General features: G+C 41.3%; 1 protein-coding gene across 1 annotated transcript in view; it reads left to right on the plus strand.

Moving 5' to 3' along the window:
- Positions 1 to 6,612, plus strand: part of LOC110535589 (receptor-type tyrosine-protein phosphatase N2) — a 288,776-nt gene extending 282,164 nt beyond the window's left edge. Inside the window, exons 21-22 of the mRNA XM_021620665.2 lie at positions 3,338 to 3,411; positions 5,812 to 6,612. Of these exons, the coding sequence (XP_021476340.1) occupies positions 3,338 to 3,411; positions 5,812 to 5,883 (146 nt within the window). The 3' untranslated portion in view covers positions 5,884 to 6,612. The remainder of the gene's footprint in view (positions 1 to 3,337; positions 3,412 to 5,811) is intronic.
- Positions 6,613 to 17,377: the final 10,765 nt, after the last annotated feature.

Here is a 17,377-nt window from a genome sequence, read left to right on the forward strand (position 1 = left end):
GAAACTGAAGCAGCAGCACGGCCAGGTGGACTGGGGACAGCAAGGAGCCATCATGTCAGGTAGTCCTGAGGCATGGTCCTAGGGCTCAGGTCCTCCGAGAGAGAGAAAGAAAGAGATAAAGAGAGAATTAGAGAGAGCACACTTAAATTCACACAGGACACCAAATAGGACAGGAGAAGTACTCCAGATATAACAAACTGACCCTAGCCCCCCAACACATAAACTACTGCAGCATAAATACTGGAGGCTGAGACATAGAAGCCCCCTGCCTTCCCATCCCTATCAGGACAGGTCATCTGTACATCTGGCTCTGACCCTGTCCTCCCCTTCCCCCTGCTCCTTGTCTTTGGCGCCCTGCTCTGTAACTTTGGTCTTAATGGGACATCAAAGGGCAGAGTCAGGGTAATATGGTTCTGCTTGATGGAGGTCTTTCTCAGGCTGTCACACACATCCCTGGTCTGTGGCCTGGGCTAGAGGTTTGTGCTAGGGGTTTGGACTGGGACTGGGGGCTAGGTTTTGGCCTGGGGATGGGACTCGGGATGCAGTGTATTCCATTATTGGCGACCGTCGACTAAACAGTCAGTTACCTTCTACACTTCATATTAACTAGGCTACTTTTCATTTCAAAGTTCAAACTCACTAGTCCGATCTCCTATATCCCTTTGCCATTCATAAATCATGCAACGTTGTTATATGTCCATGTTATCGCGTCGGGACAAGTAAACTAAAGGAATTCCTAGGATGTAGGGGCTTGCCAGACAGTGACGCTAATTGAGTGACTCTCATCTCGTCAGTTAAGTGTTGCCTACCGAATCGCATCGGTGAGAGAGCTATTCATTTGGCTCCCTCATTTGCATAGGCTACTGGTAGACCTAGGCTTTCTGGCGATTATCTGCAAATCATTTATGAAAACATTAGTTAAAGAAGGGGAATCATCACTGAAGGAACAATACATAGTGGAGAGCCTCATTTTGGTCCAAATATGATAATAAGTGCCCTCACGGAATCTAGGCACTAAAATGGAATTCAACAATATTCAAAAATGTATTGACCTTAGTAGGGAGTAGGGAATCAATTAATTAGAAAATTAATTAATTAGCCCAAGTTTATCATAAGACATGAACAGAATGCATCAGTGATTCATGTTTCCTGCAACTTTCTGAAGAGGCAATGATAATGCCTTGTGTGTGTGTGTGTGTGTGTGTGTGTGTGTGCGTGTGCGTGTGTGCGTGCGTGTGCGTGTGTGTGGTGTGTGTGTTTATCACTTTGTGTAGCCGTTAACGATTATGCTAATGAAACAGTATTCTGGTAGATTGATAGGCTTTCCCAAAAACTTTATCAGTGAAATGTACCTGGCAGAATGATATCATGATTATTTTCATCATTACTGTGGGTATTTGTTTTGCCAACTCTACCATCACATGTGCACAAGAAAACACTGCCAAACAACAGCCTCTTGCTAGGTGCACACCTGAATTAAAGGGTTTTAACTTACACCCAAAAATATACATTTCTCAGAAATTTTCCAGAGCTCAAAAGTGGTCTGCTGATGTGGTTTAAGCATTGCTGTGGACTTAGAACATCCAGTTTTGTGGTTTTTCTATGTACAAATGTGATTTTGAGACCAAAAACCTGAATTAAAAAAACAGGGAAAAATGGAAACCTGGAAAAACTAAACGGAGAAAACAGAATTTGGGAAAGAACAAAACGTATTCGGGCAAAACATAAAACAGATTTTATAGGTCCCTAATAGGACCTAATGATAATTGTAAAAATAAATATTTAAAAAAATAGGCTATGTCAAATCAGAAAGTTACAATACTTGACCCTGATATAGCCCTTTTATTTTTTCAATGTAACCGTTAATACATTTTCCAAAATAATGTTGGTTATTTACTTCATTTTTCTGTTTAATAAAGTACATAATGTGTGACAATTCATATCTTGCAGTAAAACTGTAAATAACACTTTAAAGAAGACAGGTTTAAAAATGGTTTTAATGTTCTCTTACTTAGAAAATGGTCCTGATCATATAAGCCTAGACCTACTGTAGACGATATCCAAAACAAGGCATCAAGGCATTAGAATGTACCAGAGGCCATCAAAATAGAGCTACACTTCTGGAGAGAAATAAATACCCCACCGGACCCTCCCAGCCTGGGGGTGCCTGGTTGGCTACTTTTCCATTTGGCTGGCTACTCTATGTACGTGTGGAAAACACTGGCTGGGGCCAGACCCACAGGTTTTTGTTATGTTGAGCAATGAGCAACCCAGAGTATGAGTGGCCTTTCCATCTTTGTCTGGTGTGAGGCTCATCTGCTCTTGAGGAGTGTGAGGCCTTGTGTTTCCAAACAGAATGAAAAGCCCAGAGGCCCAGACATAAAATCCCACATTCTCCTTCTTCTTCCTCCCCCTCTTCTTCGTCTTCTTCTTTACTCCAGAGTGTGAATTGTACACAAGAATGAGAATTTCACTCCAAAGCCTTTTTTCTTGTTTGAGGAGATTCTCCCCTCCTAAACTTGAGAATCCAACACTTCTGAAACATGAAAGTATTGGAGCACTTTGAGCTGGGAGTCCAGCTGCCTTAACCGGTCCCTTTCCTCCCTCCCCTCTCTCCCCTTTTTCAAAAAGTCTCTAAGGGCTTGAGGATTTCTCTCCCTCTCTCTATTTATTTTAGGGGGATTAAATCTCAAATGAGCCCCTCCAACTCGCCATTTATTAGAAACTCCAACAACAGTCTGGTTGTTGAAGTCATTCGAGCTAAAGGTGAAAGGAGATTTTCAAACCAGTGTTCACTGCTAGTTGCTACCACTATGTTTGTTACTCAGACATAACATCCTGTAGCTCACATAACTTGCTGAGTTTTAAAATGACACAATGTAATTAAATGCACACGGAAGGTGAACTACATCACATCCAGATTTTTTTTTTTTTTTTTCAAAATCATACGAAGTACAGTAAATTGGCTTGATTTTGCACACATCATTCTGAAATCTGATTCTCTAAGATATATCAGAATTTAAGCTTCTGAAAACTTGAATCACAGTTGGGCATAGTGTAGTGCTGCTACTGCAATGCATGGTTCCAATTTAAGCGGTGCTCAGTTTCTTTGATTGCATCATTCATTGTACAAGGTTCCCTGCTCCAGAAATATCTCCATGCATACATTATTCTAGTGAAAACAGTCAGTGGCTCCTGGCCAAGTCTTTCGAGGGATGAATGTAATAATTTTCAATCACTGTGCCGTTCCAAAGGGAGCCGGTAGAAAGGAGATTGACAGATGTGAGCTGGATTAATCTGCTGCTTTGAACTCAGTCCAATTTGCGGTCTGTTGCAGGTGCTAAAGAGATTGATATTGCCGCTACCCTGGAGCACTTGAGAGACCAAAGAGCCGGCATGGTCCAGACAAAGGTAAGGTCCCTAGCTCTGAGCGGGAGAACGAGGGGGGAGTGGGGGGGTGGTTCATGTCATTCACACAGAGGTGCATCTAGTTCATGGGTAAGCGCATAATGACATGAGCCTTACGGGAAATGAAATGATCAAGCGATTTCATAGGTTGCTCGAAATGATCAAGCGATTTCATAGGTTGCTCGAAATGATCAAGCGATTTCATAGGTTGCTTGAAATGATCAAAACCATTTCTTTACTGGAGGAGCTATTTTGAATTATACTCAGTCAGTTCATATTCCAAATCACAAACGAGGAGGTTTATGTCCACAAACACTGAGGGCTGGTTTCCCTGACATATATAAATGCCTAGTTCTGGATTAAAAAGCATGCTCAATGGAGAATCTCCATTGAATGAGCTATTTAGTCCAGGGCTAGGCTTAATTTCTGTCTGGGAAACCAGCCCTGAGCCCTCAGAGTTTAAGATCTCCAAGCGAATGTAAGTGGTTGGCCTTTTGCAACTTACTAAACTCATGTAATTCTTGTTTGCCTCTGGAATTTAGAGAAGCCTCTTAACTCCAATTCCCCTGTTCTTAACTCAAATAATTTAACTCATTTTAGCGAGGGAGGTTTGAAACGTCTCGTTACAATCAAGTGGGTTCTCTGGAGAATTTCTGTATTTAAACAGACAATAGTCTCTCATTTATGAACACTGAATTATTATGATGGGCAGCGAAAGCTTTTGTGTCTTTTAAGACAGACGCATTGAGCTCCGGAATATCAATTAAGGCAAACTCAGTGCAAAATTAGGACATATGACATTTGTGAAAGTTGTTTACTAAAAGACTGGAGACTTCCTGAATGTTTTATTTATGTAAATTATATTGATTTAATCCAACTTTCGCTGAATCCCATTTACCAGTGACTCAGGTCTCTGATTGGAGCTAGTTAGGGAAGTTTTCATTTTGGCAAAAATAAATGTTTAAAGTCTTTTACTAAAACATCAAAGGGCAAATTAAATTACATCAGAGAACTAGCAATATTATTGATGTGGTGCCTCACTGTTTCATGAACAGCATAAATTGGAGATTGTAGGATTTAGGACAGCTTTTAGCTGTACAATATATACAACATTAGCTGTTCTGGTCTTACATGTAGATAGAAGTGTCAGACATTACAGCGTTACACTTTTGTCATACCAATAGACAATACTTACTCTATGCTCAAGCAAGCATCCTGTAACTTTGTGGTGAAGACAGAGGTTTGACTCCCTCCGGTGGTGGAAATGTAAAACCCTCTTCCTAGGCCACCATAATGCACCTTAAAGCTGAGATCTGCGATAGGCGAAGCAGCGTCAATCTATTTTTTTAATTAACTACAGCTACTAAAGGTCCTGTATAAAGACATATAAAAATAGGAACAACCTGAGCAACAAAAAACTGTCGACATTACTTGTTGTAAAGAACTCCTCAGTATAGATTTTATTTTACCCGAGGCAAAAATGTGGCATGTCTGGTGTTGACAATTCTGAAGCCGGATTCTTGTGAACGCCTACCTCTCTTCGGTAAGTTTATTTTAGCGCCTGCAGGCTGAATGAGAGTTGAGGTGTGGAATGTGAAACAGTAGGTCTTCAGGGTGAAAATCGACCGGCCCTGTTGTGCTCTTCAGGGAGCAGAGTGAGTCACACACAAACACACACACAAACACACACTTGAGAGAAGAGTTGACTTAGGCCTAGATTCAATCAGTTCAAGCGCTAACCCGCGCTAGCCAACACTTGTGTGTCGGAGGTGTAACTGCATTGAAGCTGTCAAATCGGTGAGCAGCTGCTCTTGTGGTCATTGTCTAGAAGCCACACCCATTCCAAACACGTCAGTTCTGAACGGGAAAGTGTAGGCTATATAGAAATAATGATACAAAAATGAAATAATCAGCATTTATATCAGCCTAATCGAGGTGTAGATTACATCACACATGCCATTGTTCAAACTTGCAACATGGCTACATGTGATTTTGACATGTGACTTGGTGCGTCCAATGGCAACGTCCAGTGATAGGTATAACGCCGGGAGCCGCTTGTGCATTTGACACCTCTGACGCAGTTCCGCTGCCAGAACATCAGCTATGCGGGTGTCGGCTAGCATGGATGTGATTGAATCTAGGCCTTTAGAAGCTTTTTTTAAAGACATCCCTGGTTGGGTCTACAGTGGCACTGACTTCCCTCACACACTCAGAGAGGGAGCTCGGAGAAGGGCACAACTGCTCCCTCCATTGTCTCTGTAGCCACAACACAACAAGGGGGCATTAGACAAAAGTGTCACTACGACATGACTCACTGACAGTCGTAAACCTTTACACACCGGACAAGAGGTAGTTAGTTATAAACCAGCCACTGAACAACTCTCTCTCTCTCTTTCTCCACAGGAGCAGTTTGAGCTTGCACTGACAGCCGTAGCGGAGGAGGTGAATGCCATCCTTAAAGCACTTCCACAGTGAAACTCGACGCCGCCCCACACCGTGCCACGTCTCGCTGTCTAAACACATGTTTTTTTCTGCCCACTCAAGTCTGTCATCTCGCTTCTGTCCCAAATGGCACCCTATTCCCTACGCAGTGCGCTACTTTTGAACAGGGCCCATAAGGGTCTGGTCAAAAGTGGTACACTATGTAGGGAATAGGGTGGTGCCATTTGGGACATACATACCTATCTTCTCTTGTTTCTCTCTCCTCTGATTCTCGCTCTTGGTATACTTATGAATGTTGTGCCAGATACTTGACCGACCTGGTCTTCTTAAGTGTGATGTATTCTTTTTGCAGTTGTGTTCCAGTGCCACTTACAGATAGCTAGACAAAGTCATGTGTGTTCTCTCTCTCTCTCTTTGTGATCTGAATAATCTATTATACTAAGAATCAGATAATTGGTTATTGATGTGTGAAGAATATGATATTGTATTCAAGGCCTGAACATCTGTGTCCTGTATATAGAGAAGCTGCTTCAAAGAACAATGTCGATGTGATCTTTACTATTAAAGTTCTGAACCACATTCTATGGCCCTGTTCAAATACATTCGAAATGTATCCTTCCTTCCTTGAGAATCTGTAAGTGATATACACTACCGGTCAAACGTTTTAGAACACCTACTCATTCAAGGGTTTTTTCTCTATTTTTACTATTTTCTACATTGTAGAATTGTAGAATAACACATATGGAATCATGCAGTAACCAAAAAAAGTGTTAAACAAATCTAAATATATTTTAGATTTGAGATTCTTCAAAGTAGCCAGCCTTTGCCTTGATGACAGCTTTGCACACTTGTCATTCTCTCAACCTGCTTCACCAGGAATGCTTTTCTAACAGTCTTGAAGGAGTTCCCACACATGCAGAACACTTGTTGGCTGCTTTTCCTTCACTCTGCCATCCGACTTTTCCCAAATCATCTCAATTTGGTTGAAGTCGGGTGATTGTGGAGGCCAGGTCAACTGATGCAGCACTCCGTCACTCTCCTTCTTGGTCAAATAGTCCTTACACAGCCTGGAGGTATGTTCGGTCATTATCCTTTTCAGAAACAAATTATAGTCCCATAAGCCCAAACCAGATGGGATGGCGTATCGCTGCAGAATGCTGTAGTAGCCATGCCGGTTAAGAGTGCCTTGAATTCTAAATAAATCACAGACAGTGTCACCAGCAAAGCACCCCCACACGATAACACCTCCTCATCCATGCTTTACGGTGGGAACTACACATGTGGAGATAATCCGTTCACCACACCGCGTCTCACAAAGACACGGCGGTTGGAACCAAAAATCTATAATTTGGACTCCAGACAAAAGGAGAAATTTCCACCGGTCTAATGTTCATTGCTCGTGTTTCTTGGTCCAAGCAAGTCTCTTCTTCTTATTGGTGTCCTTTAGTGGTGGTTTCTTTGCAGCGATTCGACCATGAGGCCTGATTCACACAATCTCCTCTAAACAGTTGATGTTGAGATGTGTCTGTAACATGAACTCTGTAAAGCATTTATTTGAGCTGCAATTTCTGTGGGATAGTAACTCTAATGAACTTATCCTCTGCAACAGAGGTAACTGGGTCTTCCTTTCCTGTGGCGGTCCTCGTGAGAGTCAGTTTCATCGTAGCGCTTGATGGTTTTTGTGACTGCACTTGAAGAAACTTTCAAGTTCTTGAAATTTTCCTGATTGACTGACCTTCATGTCTTAAAGTAATGATGGACTGTCGTTTCTCTTTGCTTATTTGAGCTGTTCATGCTATAATATGGACTTGGTCTTTTACCAAATTGGGCTGTCTTCCGTATACCCCTCTACCTTGTCACAACACAACTGATTGGCTCAAATGCATTAAGAAATTCTACCTATTCTACCTAACAGGCACACCTGTTAATTGAAATGCATTCCAGGTGTCTACCTCATGAAGCTGATTGAGAGAATGCCAAGAGTGTACAAAGCTGTCATCAAGGCAAAGGGTGGCTTTTTGAAGAATATAAAATATAAAATATATTTTGATTTGTTTAACACTTACTACATGTGTGTTATTTCATAGTTTTGACGTCTTCACTATTATTCTACAATGTAAAAAATATAAAAAATAAAGAAAAACCTTTGAAAGAGTAGGTGTTCTAAAACTTTGGACCGGTAGTGTACAGATACCCACCCCTCGAAGAACTCCCTAGAAAGGAAGGAACCTAGAAAGAAAACTAAAGGAACCAGGCTCCGAGGAGTGGCCAGTCCTCTTCTGGCTGTACCACCACCCTATTGCTTTCCCCCAATCCAACCGATTCATATCTGTGATAACTTGAAGTAGGAAGGAAGTGTTTAAACAGGGCCTGTATGTGAGGCTCGATTTAGTCAGATACGCTTTAACCAATATCCGCATAGCAGTTGTTTTGACTGTGTCAGAGGTGGAACTGCTGTCAAATCCACAAGCAGCTCCCGGCATTATACCTAAAGCGGACAATGCCATTGGCTGCGCAGTCGCATGAACAGAAATCCCATGCAGCCATGCAGTTCGAACCCTTGAATGTGAGATGTTATTTTGTTGAATGATTTTTCAATTCGATCATCATTATTTCTATATAGCCTACAATGTCTCGTTGTGAACTTATAACACGATTGGGGCGGGTGTGGCTTCATGACAATGACTAAGAGCAGCTGCACACCGATTTCACGGCTCCAAGGCAATTCAACCTCCGACACAGCCAAAACATCCGCTATGTGGGTGTCTGCAATCGCTGGTTAGTGCTTGATCTGATTTAAACTAGTTGTTCTCTTGTGCAGACTGCTTTTGTTTGTTATGTACATTGTTTTGTATATTAATTTAATACCGTTAATATTTCAAATCACTGAAATGTAATGATTATGAATACAATAAGTGTACAAAACATTAAGAAGACCTTCCTAATATTGAGTTGTTTTGCCCAGTTACCCTCTGAATGACAAACATACACAATCCATGTCTCAATTATCTCAAGGCATAAAAATCCTTCTTTAACTAAGCTGTCTCCTCCCCTTCATCTACACTGATTGAAGTGGATTCAACAAGTGACATGAATAAGGGATCATAGCTTTCACCCGGTTAGTCTATGTCATGGAAAGAGCAGGTGTTCTTAATGTTTTGTACACTCAGTGTAGAGTGAGCAATATAGATATTAACAATATGATGTGATATGATTAACCTGAATTATATTGGCATTGTTAATATGTTTGTTTTGTCCTCTTTATCGACAGAATATTGTGACTCATGTGTACAGGCAAAGTCCATGTATAGAATATAAATTATTGGAAGCTTGTTGTGCTATTAAAATGTTTACTGAACTTGTTAATGAAAATGATATATTTTGTGTGGAAACAAAATTCTATCAGATTGATAATAAACCATAGAACGGTTGTCCAGACATTTGTCTGTCAATTGGTCCACTACTGTAGCTCTTTAGAAAACATTAAAAGGAAGAAGTACCAATGGCATTTGATCAGTTGAATAAAAGCCAGCTTCTTTTACCAGAGGGTGATCATTGACTGAATGCCATGCCTGAAATAAAGATGGAAACCCACACGCCGAGGAATTCTCCTGCAGTTTATTTTGCAACGCATCCACCTGAAGGTCTTCAATAGGCTTAACCCACGTGAAGAAAGCAGTGATATTTTTTAGAACTCCATGCCTGGACAGATGAAATGCTTGAGAGACAGGGCAGGCAATGAAACAGATAATCAGCCCAGTGATTTACATTAGAGGGTAATACCAGGAGAGAAATTTCTGGGCAGCAGTCAGATTGTCTTCATTTCTTTTTTTACCCCTTTTGTTCTCCCCAATTTCATGGTACCCAATTGGTAGTAGTTACAGTCTTGTCTCATCGCTGCAACTCCCGTACGGACTCGGGAGAGGCAAAGGTCGAGAGCCATGCATCCTCCGAAACCTAACCCGACCTCACTGCTTCTTGACATAATGCACATCCAACCCAGAAGCCAGCCGCACCAATGTGTCGGAGGAACACTGTACACCTGGCAATCTGGTCAGAGTGCACTGCGCCCGACACAGGAGTCGCTAGTGCGCAATGAGACAAGGATATCCCTGCCGGCCAAACCCTCCCTAACCCAGACGATGCTGGGCCAACTGTGCGCCGCTCCATGGGCCTCCCGGTCACAGCCGGCTGCGACAGAGCCTGGGCTCGAACCCAGAATCTCTGGTGGCACAGCTAGACCACTGCGCCACCCAGGAGGCCCTTGATTGTCTTCATTTCAATCTCACATCAGGTTTGTGTAGCCTCTTGCACCGAGAGCAGGGCACTTGATCATCTTTACTTTCTAAGTTGTCATAGCAATTTTCAGTTTCTGAAAGTTGTTGAGCACATGGTGGCTGTCCATATTCCTACTCACAAGTCATTGCCGTACACTTGTGCATAACTATTCATATTGGAGCAGTTTACTCAGGATCAGCATTTCTACCAGACAGACAGAAGAAGAAAGCGAACGAGGGACAAGGATATTGCCCAGCAGCGCAAACTAGTTAAAAACCTTATTCGTTTGTGAAGAAGATCAAAGTTATCAGGGCCTTGGATAGACATGAGAGACTGCCTCAGCAATTTTCTCCCCATTCATTCTCAACAACACCAGGCCCTTTTTCTTTTTTTTGGGGGGGGGGGGTGGATCCTGGAAAGCATCCCAGCCAGCTCCCAGTAAACACTTGGGATTTCCGTATGCTCTCCATGGCCAAGTGGTATGTTTGTAAGCTCGTTGTGTTACTCATCCATTGATCAGCAGGTGTTTGGTTCTGTAACAACAACCCACCTCTATGATTCACAGCCACAAAGCAGCTGCTTGAACAGCTGAGTAAGTTGTATAGTGTAAAACTCTCCTTTCACTGCGATAATCGCATCTAAATCTACCTAGCCTGGCCAATCGGATTCCACACGCGATTGGGAATTTGACGTTGCACCTTGTAATTCAACCAAACCAACACCAACCTAGTAATGAAGTCCAGAGCAATACACCGACGTAGATGTACACAGAGGCCCTATTGATTGGGGAAGTATTGAGTTTGCTAAGACCCGCACACAAATGTGACCATGAATTTACAAGTGTATTAAGAGATTGAGAGTTAGCAGTAATTAAAACGAAGTAGTGGTTGGGAGTCAGAGGAGAGGAGAGCACGTGAGAACATTAAAAGGGTGGGTTGTTACAGATTTTAAACTGGGTTGTTCGAGCCCTGAATGCTGACTGTGCCACAGGTATGAAAAACATATATGGCCAATATACCACGACTAAGGGCTGTATCCAGGCACCTCGCGATGCGTTAGCTGTGGTATATTGGCCATATACCTCACCCCCTTGGGCTTAGTTTATTTGTATTTATTACGGATCCCCATTAGCTGCTGTCAAGGCAGCTAATCATCCTGGGGTCCAGCTAAAATAAGGCAGTTTGTACAATATTATTTCAATTACATTACAATACATTCACAACAGATTTTATAACACATTAAGTGTGTGCCCTCAGGCCTCTACTCTACTACCACATATTTACAACACAAAATCCATGTGTACATGTGTGTATAGTGCATATGTTATCATGTGTGTGTATGCACATGTCTGTGCCTGTGTTTGCGTCTCTTCACAGTCCCCGCTGTTCCATAAGGTATGTTGTTATCGTTTAAAAAAAATCTGATTCTACTGCTTGTATCAGTTACCTGATGAGGAATAGAGTTTCATGTAGTCGTGGCACTATGTAGTACTGTGCGTCTATTCTGGACCTGGGGACTGTGAAGAGACCTCTGGTGGCATGTCTTGTGGGGTATGCATGGGTGTCCGAGCTGTGTGCCAGTACGTTCAAACAGACAGCTCGGTGCATTCAACATGTAACCTGTAACAGAGTGGATTGTAAGAGCATTTTAAGTGCAATTGAAAAGGTCTGAGACTGAAAAGGTCCACTCGTCATTCAGGGTTTGGTCTGTGTCTTAGGGACCTGCACTATTATCAAAGGATAATTGGGTTTTCAAGCTGCTCGTTTGGGGTCTGAGCGAGCCATGCACTTGAGGATAGCTTCAATATTTAACGTTGTTGCTGGGACAGATACATTTTCCCATTTGACATCACTCATTCCTCCCATTTCTGTACTCTTGCACACCTGTCATACTCACGGACGGACCACGTTGTGAAAGTACAAACAAATGCCTGACAGTTGAGTCGGATGGAGCTGTCACGTTAGACTAGAGGAAGCATCCTAGCTATCTGGAAACGTTAAAATCCCAAGTCACTTGGTTAAACCAATGGTCATTAAAAAAGCTATGCACTTTTTCATTTTGTAATATTTCCCTACTTGAAACGTATTCATCCTCCCAAAGGAGAGATGACAGAGTAGCAAAAGGCATTGGAACCCACTAGGTAAGCGACAGCAGGAGAAAGCAATTACCATGAATACATTTTCTAATAAAATTGTATCCTTCGGATGATAAGTAATTAAATATGTGTAATTATGGTTTCCATACAGTCATTTCTAAGCTGATTAGTGCTGTGTACTTGAAATCCTGTCATGGATCTGTGGATGGTGCTATGGATGGCCGTGGCAGCTCATCTGCACATCTATGATGATAATGAGGTCTGAGGAATGCAGAATAGCGGCAGTAAGCCTGTTCTCCGCCCCAGTTATACGAGCTGTCAGGGGAGGGATACGTCAGCAACAAGAAAAGGAGACGCAGCCCATATGTAACCCCTCTATGCACACAGACAGTGTCACTGTCACCAACGGCTCAACAGGGATAAGGCCGTTTCCATTTTAGTCTGCTTTGCCTTGGTGGGTGGGAGACTGAGACTTTGACTATTAATCACATCACATTTTATTGGTCACCTGCACATATTTAGCAGATGTTATTGCAGGTGTTAGTGAAATGCTTGTGTTTATTGCTCTGAATGATGCTGTTCTGGAGAGATGATGAGCAGCTCGAACTGATCCACTCAACTCTAGAGGGTTGATCAGTATTATGAGGAGGTATGGTCTATCAGGTCAGGTGTGTTGACTCAAGTCTAAGGTTCAGTCTCAGGTTAAGGTTTTAACCCGTCAATTCAAGTCAGATGTGTGTTTTCCCCTTGGAATATGACACCTGGGACATGGCTGTAAAATTGGAGTTTAAGAGGTTTTTGGGGAATGGCTAATAGACTTTTAACAGTTAGGAGAAAAAAAGAGTGCGATGAGATTTTAAGCAGCACAACATCTGGTGGGATAAAAAGGCAAGCCTTCAATCATGGTGGATATCTCTGCTCATTAGTGACACACACACACACACACACACACACACACACACACACACACACACACACACACACACACACACACACACACACACACACACACACACACACACACACACACACACACACACACACACACACACACACACACACACACACACACACACACACACACACACACACACACACACACACACACACACCCCTCTTCCCTCCCCGGTTGTTAACGGGCAAACAGGTGTGACACTGACATTTTACAGTTTCATCACTGTCCCATCATGCATCTGGGAAACTCCTGGCACTTTGCCTCTGTGTGTTTTTATCAGCGGTGGCTGCGTGACTGACCAGCGTGACCCCAATGTTGCTCACTGTCACTCATCATAAGTGAGTTTATCAACACACATCTAATCCGCGCACTCCAGTGGGACCGTAGCCATTTGCATACTAAGATTGCTTTCTTCTGCTTGGCAGAGGAGCCGCCTCCTTTGCATAATTAAAAATGAGAAGGACGCCGCCATCAAAATGTGTCACAACATCGTTAGATATACAACTACATTTTAAAGAATACATTTAGAGAGGCAAAGGATTGGATGGGATTTTTTTTTTTTAAAGGGCTAAAGGGTACAAAACAATACAAATTCCAAATCAAATAGCTAAATGATCCTTAGTACGACCTTCTTAAAACAATTCCAGGTAGCTTAGTAGAACCCCCCACCCCCCCACCCACCCCCGGTTTAGACAGGTCTTAAACTGTTATGGGCATTAAGGACAATTGCTCTTTCCATGACATAGACTGACCAGATGAATCCAGCTATGAACCCTTGATGTCACCTGTTAACTCCACTTCAAATCGGTGCCGATGAAGGGGAGGAGACAGGTTAAGGAAGGATTTTTAAGCCTTGAGACAATATGGATTGTGTATGTGTGCCATTCAGAGGGTGAACTGGCAAGGTGTTCTTAATGATTTCTACATTTAAGTGTCTTTGAACTGCGACGCTGCTGGGTTTTTCACGCTCAACATTTCCCCCTCTGTATCAAGAATGGTCCCACCACCCAAAGGTCATCCAGCCAACTTGACACAACTGTGGGAAGCATGAGCCAGTATCCCTGTGGCCCAACGCTTTTGACACCTTGTAGTCCACGCCCAGACAAATTGAGGCTGTTCTGAGGGCAAAAGGAGGTGCAACTCAATATTAGGAAGGTGCTCCAAATGTTTTGTACACTCAGTGTATGTTATGCTATAGATAAAGGAGCAGTGGGAGTTTGAGCATTTCACATCTTTACAGAGGGTTGATTAACATCCAATGATTAGGAGGAGATAGAAAGATATACAGTACACATCATTGAAAAGGATCAGGTTCAGTAGGCCTACATGTAAAAACAGATATTGGAGAAAACATGTCTGGCCTTTTACTCACCCTACCATTTTGCAGCATGTTGACATTATAGTAGAAGGCCCATAGTGCCTGTCATCTGTTTATGTTAATTAACACTTTTATACCTTCTCACCCTCTGTGGCTAATCTCCACTGTACATGGGTCATTCTATGAAAACGGTTGCTTATTGAACAGCCAACTTTTACAAATTTGTCATTCTTTTTTTATTTTATTTATCAAAACTTATAGTCAGATAATAATTAACTCCTTAATTAACCCCCAGCATAAATGACAGCTCAACATATTTTTCAATTAGTAATAATTTACATTAAGTTAAACATGCATGTGTAAAGTTTTATTGTCTGACATTTTTCCATTTATACTATTGTTTTTTTGTAACATTAGAAATAATTGAGGTTGATTCATCAAAATTCAATGATCATATCCTTAAAATGTTTACTAATGAATGTAGCAACAGTTAGGTAGATACAAAAACTATACTCAATTAAATTGGGCAACTCTGATGCCAGAACACCAATATGCCATACAGTAACACCAGTGGCGCAATGTAACACCAGTGACACAATGTAACACCAGTGGCGCAATGTAACACCAGTGACACAATGTAACACCAGTGACACAATGTAACACCAGTGACAAAATGTAACACCAGTGGCGCAATGTAACACCAGTGACACAATGTAATACCAGTGACACAATGTAACACCAGTGACAAAATGTAACACCAGTGGCGCAATGTAACACCAGTGACAAAATGTAACACCAGTGGCGCAATGTAACACCAGTGACACAATGTAACACCAGTGACAAAATGTAACACCAGTGACAAAATGTAACACCAGTGGCGCAATGTAATACCAGTGACAAAATGTAACACCAGTGACACAATGTAACACCAGTGACAAAATGTAACACCAGTGGCGCAATGTAACACCAGTGACACAATGTAAAACCAATGACAAACATACGATTATTTCAAACATATTTTATCAAATTATTAGTAATATGCTTAATTACAAATTATTTCAGATTTCATAAAATGGGTTGATGTAATATGAACAATAAAATGAGGGTTATTGGCCAAAGATTAAGAACAAAAGACGAAGCCTATTGACTAAAATGTGTCTTTCATAACACAACAGATGTGTTGTCTGTAAAGATGTAATATATAATTGTATTCGATTTCCAGTGTAAGATACATGCAACATAATACAAACATGAAATACTACTCTGCCACGCCTATCCACAAAACTACATAGTTGTTAAAACAGTATATGTACGTTCTCGTGCCATGTGACAAATATTGTGTAGGCCTACTTAAAGGGATAGTTCATCTGAATTACAAAATGACATATTGGTTTCCTTACTGTGTAAGCAGTCTATGGACAAGGTATGACAGCAATTAATGCTTTGGTTTTATGCCACAAATGCAAAATAATTAGCCTTTGAAACAGTAGCCAGGTAAACAAAAGTATGGCGTGCTGTCATACTTTGTCCATAGACTGCATACCAGGTAAGGAAACCAAAACGTCATTTTGTAATTTAGGTGAACTATCCCTTTAAGTAACTCTGTAGATAGAGTACATATGTCTTCCTACAGACTCATTGTCTTAATTCTGACCTTGCAGTAATGGGTTCACTGTCTGGAGTGGGTGGGGGAGGGGGGTCAACACTCGCAACACGGTTGTGTTTTTTTCTGTCTGACCCCGCCATTTCCTTCGCTGTCTTTTTCCCTCTCTATGTGATCTTTCACTTTCTTTTTTGACTCTCTAAATGCTTTCAGTAAGTCTGGTGTTTTTTAAGGTAGGCTTCTCTGCGATGTGTGTGAGCATCCCTGCACTGTCTGTAGAGTCTGTGCTTTTCAGCAGCATTTTTCCATATTTATCAAAAGGAAAGCCATATTATGTAATGACAATATTGAAACAGTAATAAAATGCTAATTAGTATTTTTTTATATAATTGTTGAGGGCGCTTTTCAAAACAGTCCAGTCTCTAATGAACCTTTGACCCAGGAAGAATTTGGCAAGGATGTTGAATTTTTCAAAGTGGTGGTTTTTATATATTTTAACACCAGTGACATGAAATTGAGGAACAGCTATTACTTGTAAATTATTTGTAATATTTAATTGATATTTTAGTTTTTTTAAGTAGTCCACTATATAACTATATTACTTTCCTTTATATTATGACATTTAAAGGGAGAAAATATATATTTTTAACTCAAAATATGTCACTAAACCATGACTCCTGACCCGAGGGACAAGCCAATTTCATGGTACTGACAGTGGACTACAATATATAAAAACACATTGTTTGCAATATAACTGTCTTACATATGTTTCATTAATAATAAAAACACTTCAATTAAAACATTTAAATAAATTAGGGGGTCATTATCTCACACTTTAAAGTGTTTTTCCTTGTGAATAAGGCCGGGACAGGAAAGCCGCCATTTTTGTAGAACAACCCATATGTGACAACTGCTCCATATGAACAGTTTAAGTGTTTACTTTTTTTATAGAAAGCAGCTGCATACTTTTCATAGGACCAAAAGATTACCCAACTGAAACCTGATTCATTCGAAAAAATAAATTTTTTATGTCCCAAATGACAACCAATTCCCCATGGCCCTGGTGAAAAGTAGTGCACTATAAAGGGAATAGAGTGCCATTTGGGAAGTAGACCGTGTGTTCCACCCAATCTAATACAGACCTGTGTTTACGTTGCACAATTTAATAACATGATATTAAAAATGCCCACAGCGATTGTTGTCACACGGCGCACGTTTTCACCAAGATGGATGACCTTTGGTGCATTTTAAAGAGGCAGTTTCATGAGTTTTCTAAAC

Source organism: Oncorhynchus mykiss, chromosome 11 (assembly GCF_013265735.2).
Source record: "Oncorhynchus mykiss isolate Arlee chromosome 11, USDA_OmykA_1.1, whole genome shotgun sequence".
NCBI classification, from domain to species: Eukaryota; Metazoa; Chordata; class Actinopteri; order Salmoniformes; family Salmonidae; genus Oncorhynchus; species Oncorhynchus mykiss.